Here is a 10,327-nt window from a genome sequence, read left to right on the forward strand (position 1 = left end):
GCAGGAGCTGGCGGCCGAGCGGGGCCGGTGAGTGCTCACTGCTTCTGTGTACACATAGTTCACGTCGAAGTACTCGGGCGCGGTGGTGCGCTGCACGCAGGAGCTGGCGCCGGCGCGCCTGCTGGCCGCCGCGCCCGACCGCGGCGCGCTGGCGGCCGAGCGGGGCCGGTGAGTGCTCACTGCTTCTGTGTACACATAGTTCACGTCGAAGTACTCGGGCGCGGTGGTGCGCTGCACGCAGGAGCTGGCGGCCGAGCGGGGCCGGTGAGTGCTCACTGCTTCTGTGTACACATAGTTCACGTCGAAGTACTCGGGCGCGGTGGTGCGCTGCACGCAGGAGCTGGCGGCCGAGCGGGGCCGGTGAGTGCTCACTGCTTCTGTGTACACATAGTTCACGTCGAAGTACTCGGGCGCGGTGGTGCGCTGCACGCAGGAGCTGGCGCCGGCGCGCCTGCTGGCCGCCGCGCCCGACCGCGGCGCGCTGGCGGCCGAGCGGGGCCGGTGAGTGCTCACTGCTTCTGTGTACACATAGTTCACGTCGAAGTACTCGGGCGCGGTGGTGCGCTGCACGCAGGAGCTGGCGGCCGAGCGGGGCCGGTGAGTGCTCACTGCTTCTGTGTACACATAGTTCACGTCGAAGTACTCGGGCGCGGTGGTGCGCTGCACGCAGGAGCTGGCGGCCGAGCGGGGCCGGTGAGTGCTCACTGCTTCTGTGTACACATAGTTCACGTCGAAGTACTCGGGCGCGGTGGTGCGCTGCACGCAGGAGCTGGCGGCCGAGCGGGGCCGGTGAGTGCTCACTGCTTCTGTGTACACATAGTTCACGTCGAAGTACTCGGGCGCGGTGGTGCGCTGCACGCAGGAGCTGGCGGCCGAGCGGGGCCGGTGAGTGCTCACTGCTTCTGTGTACACATAGTTCACGTCGAAGTACTCGGGCGCGGTGGTGCGCTGCACGCAGGAGCTGGCGGCCGAGCGGGGCCGGTGAGTGCTCACTGCTTCTGTGTACACATAGTTCACGTCGAAGTACTCGGGCGCGGAATGTATCAAAGTAGCTCATCTATTTAAACAAACTCAAATTCAAACATCCACAAAACCCCCCATTTGAAGGAACGCAGTTAGGAGTCGAACACTGTATATAAATTCTTAATTTTAAAATATTTTTATTTTTCATACCTTTATAAATGTAAAATTCCAAAATATGTGACGTCACACTAGATAGGAGGAATCTAATAAATGCGTATCTGTCACAAGTGTGACCGGGGGAGAGGTCAGAATATCGTAAAATTCGTGAGTCGTAATTTATGAATGTCCTCAGAGTAGTCAGGTATAAACCGTCCAATGATCGCGTAAGCACTAAGCACTTATAATTTCTCATGTATATGAAATTCTTGCGTCACAGAGTTTGTTTCAAATTTTTCTAAAATGTTTTGACAGTTCCTTATGAATTGCTTTTGTATGTATTTGATAGATCTTGAAAATGGGCCGTAGGCTATTATTTACACCACTAGGTGATTATGTAACCAACCGTATGGCAGAACAATGTTTACTGGGTCAGCTGGATATAGTAATAATGCGTTTAGATGTCTGTAGTATACTCGTAATATTTTTTCTATAATTATCGACGTTCTGGAGACATATAGCTACCATTTTCAAATTACAGGCTAACGAGTCTTCAACAGGAACAAGAGATTTTGCAAGAAAAATTACGAGTATTGGACGCTGAACTAACAACCCTTAGATCTGAATACGATAAGATCAACGAGGTAAAGAAAAGTTTCGACATCAATATCAACAAGGTAAGTAACTGTGACGTCACCTTTTTAACCTCCGACCCAAAAAAAGGGTATTTATAAGTTTGACGCGAATGTGATTTTAATGAGGTTTTTTACGCGACCTTGGTAAAAATCGATTCAGCAGGTTGAGTAGGCTTTTATTATTATTATTATTATTAATTTAAACACCTTTTATTTCGTCTGCCTTAACGTCGAGGGCTAATGGCTTCGATGACGGTGCCCCTGTGAGTTTCTCGTACCTAGAAGAGTACATCCAAACCATCTCATTTACTATATCATTCCAGCTGATCTCATTTCGAATATAATTTCCACACCGTCTTTGTTATTATATAGTTTCTTACACTGCAGAAACTCGTGATAGAGACGTATTTACATATTTCTATATGGAGACTTAACCTAGCTGTGAGGCATTCACTAATATATTTACAGACATATAAACGCATTATCGTTATATCTAAGATTTTTATTTTTGTGTTACCCACATTAGGAATTCTAAACATTTTTGAATATCATATCAAAAATTGACCGCTCCAGCGGGGTTCGAACCCATTGTCGTTATATTTGACTAGCCCGTTGGCGCAGTTTGTAGTGACCCTGCTTTCTGCTCCGAGGGTAGTGGGTTCGATTCCCACCCCGAGTATGGGTGTAATATGAATATTTATATATGTATTTTTTATTAGTATGTTTATCGGAAAAAAATGTAGCTATATACCAGTCGGCTGTTACCTATAACACAAGCATTAAGTTGCTTACTTTAGGAACAGACGACCGTGCGTGTATTGTGTAAATATTTAAATATATTTATTTATATTTTTAGCAGTATGCAACATAACTGCAATGTTTTTATTTTATTGTCTTAACACATTTATATTTTGTAGGTTAAAGAATTGTCAGCGTTAATAAGGAACAAAGAAAGTAACATACAATCAATGATTGACCAGCCGTCGGCAGAAAACGAAAAGGCGTTGTGTGATAGAAAAAAAATAGACGCTGTGCTAAATCAATGTAAATTGCACAAAAAATTGTGTCAATCATTCAAAGAATTGCAGGAGTATATAGTGAAGAGACAAATTGTTACGGTAATTATTTTTATACTACTAGGATAGCGAACAGACGTACAGTCCACCTGATAGCACACCATAGTCTATGGATGCCTGCAACAGCAGGACCCTACCACCTAGCCCATATTTTAATGTCTCTTACTTGTCTTATTACCACAAATAATTTTTTTTTTATTTCTTTCTACTGTCCAGACAACGCTCCAGGATCTCTAGCTACCTCACTCACAACAGGAATATAACACTATTCGAGAATATTATTTTTAGCTGTGATCTTCTGTAAGGTCGAGGTACCCCAGTCGGGGTGTGTGTCATTCTTTTTAATTTTGGATATAGACTGACTAATTACAGCAAATGACTTGGGCTAGCTGTCGCTTTACTTTCCCGAGCAATTATCTGTTCAGGCCATAAAGATGTTTATCATCGAGGCAAAATAAGTTTTCGTCCTACAGGGGCCGTTGTGTGAGAGGCTGTTTTTTATTTATCATTTATCTTTTTCAGATAAAATTGACTAAATACAACGAAAAAGAACACGAATTCTACACCAAGCTAAGAAAGTCTCAGAATGATGTTAAGGAACACAAGGTATGCAATCAGACAGTTTTAGACAGCGCAAGCCCGTTACATTGCTAGCTCCTTTCGGTTAGATAATCTGTGTGCCGTCAGCACATTTCATATTATGTAGTTGCAGACCCCTGTTATAATTAGACAATCGGTTGAGATACTCGCACGTATAATAAATATGTCGATATTTTTTGCTAGAAATTTCTTAAAACTTCATTATTAAATGACATTTTTTTTTTATTCCAGGAAATATTAAATAAAGTTGAAAAGAGTATAAGGGAAAAGACGATGCAGGCGAATGAAAAAAAAGTTACATTAAAACAGAAGTGTCACAATAAACTTCCGAACGAGAAAGATTTTCCATATAGAAAGGATTTTGATAAATTGCCGAATGATTTAGAAGATTTACAAGATCATCGCTACCAACTTGAAACAAGAATGGATTTAATTAGCTCTAATGCGCAGGTTTGTCGTTATTTGGGTCTTGTGGGTAGTTGCTCTACTCACATAGGTCATTGCTTTACTTTAACTCCCCCAACCTTTTGAAATTATTTAAGTCTATGATCTGTCTGATATAGTTTGTCATATCCTATGGACGTCATTAATTCACTCACCACAGGAACACGACACTAGGTATTTGAGATTAGTAATACATGTGTACTGGCTTTGAAATACACACGAAGCCGGCCGAAGACGGGCAGCAGCGTCTTCGGTGCGACAAAGCCAGCCCTGCGGTCACCAACCCGCCTGCCCAGCGTGGTGACTGTGGGCAACACACATAAGCTCGCGCCGTTTTTGGCGTGAACTTGTGGAGGCCTATGTCCAGCAGTGGACTGTATAGGCTGTAATGAATGAATATGTGTGTGAATGTGATTCCTATTGATTTTTTTAAAATATAAAGACATCACTCGTTGGACATAATATCTTTTTTATTGTGCTTAAAATTATATAAAGTGATTCAGATACATTATAGGTAGGGAGCGTCCATAAACCACGTAGCCTGGTCCAGGGGGGGTGAATTTCTTCGACAGTAAAAGCTACGTTAGGCTACATGAAGGGAGGGAGGGGTCTAAGTAGGGCTAAAATATGACCACGTAGTTTATGGACGCTCCATTAGCAACGGTGAACTTATCTCTAGAAGAGATCTCTAACCTGTGGCAATGATAACTTACTTCAACAAAAATAATACACAAATATGATTTCAGGAAATCGAACACTATGAAAAGAATTTGCAAGAAATTTCCGAATTGGAACAAGAGCTATCTCGAAATCGGGACAGCGTAGCCGATTTGGAAGAATCATCGGACAGATTGAAGTAAGTTCAAATATTTTGTAACAAATTATAGCTAGACACTGACTATGAAATTTATTTCTAACAGATGGTTTATAAAAACTAATTGTTATTTTTTTTAAATATAACTGAACTAGGATGGTTAAACAAGCGTACGGCTCACCTGATGGTAAGCGATTACCGTAGCTTATAGACGCCTGCAACACTAGAAGCAACGAGTTGTACGGTTGTTTGCTGACCTAGAAATATATATATATATATATATATATATATATATAGTTTTTTCCGGTTCCGGTGCTCATAAAGTAAACATTGTTGTAGTGCAGTCGTCAAATTTATTGTGATTAAAAATCATTGAAGAACTGGTGGACATTGTGAATAGTGAAAATCACAATCAAACGTGTTGTAGATTTGTGGAAGTATTGATTCTGGCGTAATAAACGTGGAAATAAAACGGATTATAACTAAATAAGAACCAACAGCTACTAGATTGAGGGTAGAAATTTGTCAATATACCATTATTAGAAACGTCATAGTGTCATTATCAATCACTGTCAAGTCGACTCGACAGCTGTCAGTGACATTCATTACATCGGTGTTGCCATTACGAAAATTACCATTTCACTGCTACGTTCCGTTTTACGCAGAGAAGTTAAATTAAGCATGGAAGATCAATTCCAAATCCTGTTTGACAAAATGAAAATCGAAATGCAGAAACAGACGGTTGAACTGAAAGAGTCTATAACTAATTCAATAATGGAAAAAATAGATGAAAAAATAAAGCCTATTATAGCAGAAAACCAAGATTTAAAGAGAAAATTAATAAACCTTGAGAAGGAGATAGAATATTTGAAAAGAGATAAGAAGCAAAACAACATTATTATTTTTGGACTAAAAGAGGAAGAAGAATCTACGTCAGAACTTATACAAGTGGCTAAGAAGATATTTAATAAAGACCTAAATATAATTATTGGTGATTTTGAAATAAACAAAATTTATCGCATCGGAAAGAAAAGCCCCGATGGAAAGCCGAGACCCGTTCTGCTTTCCTTTGTCAATTTATGGAAGAAAAATGAAGTAATGAAAGTCCGAAAAAATTTTAAAGACATATATATCACAGAGGATTATTCTAAAGAAGTTCTAGAGAAGAGAAAAAATTTACAAGCTAAATTGAAAGAGGAAAGAATGAAAGGGAATTACGCATATCTTAAATATGACAAGCTTGTAGTAAAAGAAACTAGTACAACCAATGAAAAAAGAAAGAGAGAAATATCTTCATCACCACGAGATAATACACAACCCAATAAACAACAAGCCTGGATGACATCACACAATAACAGGCGTAACGCCTTTGATGTCATGAGAGGACGATCCAATTCTCTTTCTTCATATACAGCGGATAATAGGCAGTAACAACCAGCTATCGGCAACCGGAAAACACAGCAACATAAATATATTGAAAACCAAATAACTAAAAACCGCCAACCTCCCCCAAGCCGACTGGTCCTCGTGGGGGAAAATGACCACGACCCTCTAAAGATAAAAAATTATAGGAAGAAGAAATATAACGATATATATATAGCAACTCTAAATTGTCGATCACTAGGAACCATGGAAAAACTGCAGGAACTAGAATTAGCATTGGATGAAATAAAATGGGACATAATTGGTATTAGTGAAGTGAGAAGATTTGGGGAAAGAATCGAAGACCATGGAAAATACGTACTACACCATATAGGGGAGACACCCGGATTATACGGAGTCGGATTTATGGTAAAAAGAGACCTCGCCAAAAACATACTTGAATTAAGGGGGATTTCAGAACGCATTGCACTTCTCAACATTCAATTACCTGTAGATGGAGAGGAAGAACAATTATGGTCTATTATACAGGCGTATTCACCTACCGAATCAAATAGAAGAGAAGATATAACAAGAATTGAAAAATTCTACGAAGATCTGCAATCCACTGCTGCAAATGCATCCAAGAACATAATAGTCATGGGTGACTTTAATGGACAGATTGGTAAACAAAAAAGTGGAGAAGAATATATCATAGGAAATCACGGATTTGGCAATAGAAGTAAAAACGGCTCACGATTAGTATCCTTTGCTATTGAAAATAAATTAAGCATTCTAAACAGTTTTTACAAAAAAAAACCATCAAAGAAATGGACATGGATATCTCCTAATGGCCAGTATAAAAATGAGATTGACTATGTTCTGTCTAACAATGCAAAAGTTTTCAAAGACGTGTCTATTATAAGCAATTTGAATTTTAACTCAGATCATAGAATGGTTAGAGCAAAACTCTCAAGTACACATGTTAAAAGAGCACGAAAATTTAGTAACATTATGAAAGCCATCGAGTGCACTGGTAGTACTGATTTACTTCTGAACAATCTCAAGATATCCTTGCATGATGGTGAAAAAGAATGTATATCTACTCAAGAAAAATACAACAGATTTCTCAAACAACTAAAAACAGAAACTAAAAAAGTAAACATGATTAGCAAGACAGCGATATCATTTAAAAGTAAGCAATTATTACAAGAACGGAAAGAACTCATACAGCAAGGAAAAAGTACTAATATCCATCGCCAAAAGATAGCAGAAATAAGCAAAAAGATTAGCGAACAACTTAGAAAGGAACGGAAAGCAAAAAGATTAGCAACATTCAGAAAATATATAGAAAAAACAGGAGGAATAAAGAAGGCGATAAAAGAAATGAACTACAAAAAGGACTGGATTCCAAATATGAAGAATAAAAATAGTGTTAAAACCAGCAAAAGACCAGAAATACTAGGGATTGCTACAGAATACTATAAAAATTTATACCAAAGCCATAAATGGGAACACGTGATAAAGGAAAATAATTTAATAAATAAAGAGGAGATTAAACCAATTCTAAAAGAAGAAACAATAAAATCTATCCAAACACAAAAACTGGATAAGGCGCCTGGATCAGATTTAGTCACAAATGAACTACTAAAAACTACGTTACCAGCGATAACACCAAGACTTACAGATTTATTCAATGAAATCCTCGAAACGGAAACCATCCCGGAAGACTGGACCAAATCGACAATCGTACTGCTGCATAAGAAGGGAGACAAGGGTGATATAGGAAACTACAGACCGATCAGTTTAATGTCCAATGTTTACAAAATATTTTCAAAAATTATACTAAACAGAATAACCACTACACTAGATGAAAACCAACCTAAAGAACAAGCTGGTTTTCGAAGTAAGTTCTCAACTATAGATCACATTCACACTCTAAGACAAATACTACAAAAATATAAAGAATATAATAAAACATACTACATAGGGTTTGTTGACTTTAACAAAGCGTTCGATACATTGGAACATGAGTATATATGGGATGCTCTAAAAAGACAAGGGGTAGAAGCAAAGTACATACGAATAATCAAAAACGTATACACAGCTAGCACCGCACAAATTAAGCTTGAATCTAAGGGCAAAGAATTTCCTATTAAAAGAGGTGTACGCCAAGGAGATCCTATATCACCTAAATTATTTTCAGCAGTACTGGAGATGATCTTCAGGAACCTAAACTGGACAAAAAAGGGGCTCAATATAAATGGCGAAAATCTCAACCATCTACGCTTCGCTGATGATTTGATTTTGTTCTCAGAGGATGCAGAAACTCTAGGTCTAATGTTGCAGCAATTATCCGATGAAAGTGCTAAAGCCGGCCTGACAATGAATCTAACCAAAACCAAAATTATGACAAACGCCCAACAAACACTAAACAATGAACAAATAACAGTAAATAACGAAAAAATAGAATATGTAAATGAATATATATATCTAGGCCAACTTATATCTATAGATGATTGCATGAATAGAGAAATAGAACGAAGAATAATTAATGCTTGGAAACGATTTTGGTCTCTAAAGGAAATAATGAAAGATAAAGATATGCCAATGAAAGGAAAAAAGAAAGTATATGAAATATGCATTATGCCATGCTTACTATATGGGTGCCAGACATGGGCGTTAACAGAACTACAAGAAAGTAAACTAAAAGTCTGCCAAAATTCAATGGAAAGAAGTATTTTAGGCATAAAAAAAGGAGATAGAGTCAAATTGCAAGAAATCAAAAAGAAAACAAAATTTAAAAATGTAAACACAGTCTACAGACAGCTTAAATGGCGTTGGACGGGACATATGTTAAGAGAAAGTAAAGAGAAATGGACTAAGTTAGTAACAGAATGGTATCCAAGAGATAGTAAAAGAAATAGAGGAAGACAAGCGAAAAGATGGGAAGATGACTTCAAGAATATAGCTGGTCCATTATGGTCACGCTTAGCAAAAGATAGGAATACGTGGAAATCTTTAGAGGAGGCCTTTGTCGACAGACAAGCTGTTCCACACAAACACCCAGTTGCCGATCATTCAAATACAAGTTAAATTTAATTAATTCAATGTGTTTTTTTTAGAAAGTAGGCATATATTATTATGTATTAGTGTTAAGAAAAAAAGCAGCAATAAAGGCTATTTTATTTTATTTATTTTATTTATATATATATATATATATATATATATAAATATATATTTATCTGTGATCTTCTGTAAGGTCGAGGTACTTCCCCAGTCGGGTTGCTCCATATTTTGAGCAGGAAATTTCCTACTGTGCCCTACCTCAGTTGTTCGTGCACACTATTACGACGCCCGACTCCGCAGGTTGGAAAGACCGTTTGACCGGGCCCTGTAGAGCTGGGAGCTACTCGCATCCGGATGACTTCCTCTTCTAGAGCTCACTAAAATATCCCCCACTTCCGTGCCTTTTCGCTACCACTTCCACAATTTTGTTATTCTCCATTCACATGATGAATCGAACCAAAATCCAAAACAATTCCATTCAAATAGGCTTTAAAAGCACATCCGAATCGTCATTTTGCAAATTAATGTTTTTAGTTATTTTTAAAAGGGAAGCTACCACAGTTTCGGAATGCAGATTCTGCAGAGCGGAACTGGCAAGAAACTCCACAGTTACTCTTTAAAAAAATATAAACAACCATTTTTTTATACCAATTTATAGAACGAATATTATGGTAATATCTTGCATAAAAAACGGACCCGGATATCCCAGGTGATGAATTTATAAAACTCGTCTCCCGCCGCTCCGTCCAGGAGTTGGTGGTATTTGCCGTTAACTCTTTTGCCTTATCTCCTTAATTCAAGGTCCTAACATCTTCCAGCGCATTCGTAAACAGTTACCCCGCAATGGTTCAAAATGATGATTCCTATCATTCTCGAATTGCCGCAATCCAATCGCAATTGTAAAACCTTCCACATGCTCCATCTCTTTTGACAATATGTTTTGCTAAAAGATGACGAGGTCAACTTACTATAGGCTGTTACATTTCTGTTCTTTATTCATTCCATTTATAAATACCTAAATTAGCCTTACTATCTCATCTATCTTCCTATACCCATTTAGCCTTTTTACCGTAATTATTCTTTAAAATATTTTTTCACATCCGAATTCGACTTAACAATGACTATCAAGAAAGTGCAGTGGGTATTGTCCTTTGTATTATTTATTATAATAAATTCGTTAACGCGATAACACGTCCTTTTACAGACCACAA

General features: G+C 38.4%; 2 protein-coding genes across 2 annotated transcripts; both read left to right on the top strand.

Annotated features, from left to right (window-relative positions):
- Positions 1–457: 457 nt before the first annotated feature.
- LOC123664618 lies at positions 458–4,734 on the top strand. Its single transcript, XM_045599136.1, has 6 exons — positions 458–501; positions 1,661–1,796; positions 2,672–2,872; positions 3,353–3,436; positions 3,662–3,880; positions 4,621–4,734. Exons 3-6 carry the CDS (start codon positions 2,723–2,725, stop codon positions 4,732–4,734), a joined length of 567 nt encoding a protein of 188 aa, XP_045455092.1. The 5' UTR covers positions 458–501; positions 1,661–1,796; positions 2,672–2,722.
- A 257-nt stretch (positions 4,735–4,991) lies between these two features.
- On the top strand, positions 4,992–6,242 carry LOC123664780. Its single transcript, XM_045599258.1, has one exon. It carries the CDS (start codon positions 5,370–5,372, stop codon positions 6,117–6,119), a length of 750 nt encoding a protein of 249 aa, XP_045455214.1. The 5' UTR covers positions 4,992–5,369; the 3' UTR covers positions 6,120–6,242.
- The last annotated feature ends 4,085 nt before the right edge of the window (positions 6,243–10,327 follow it).

This window comes from Melitaea cinxia, chromosome 22, assembly GCF_905220565.1.
Source record: "Melitaea cinxia chromosome 22, ilMelCinx1.1, whole genome shotgun sequence".
Classification (NCBI taxonomy): Eukaryota; Metazoa; Arthropoda; class Insecta; order Lepidoptera; family Nymphalidae; genus Melitaea; species Melitaea cinxia.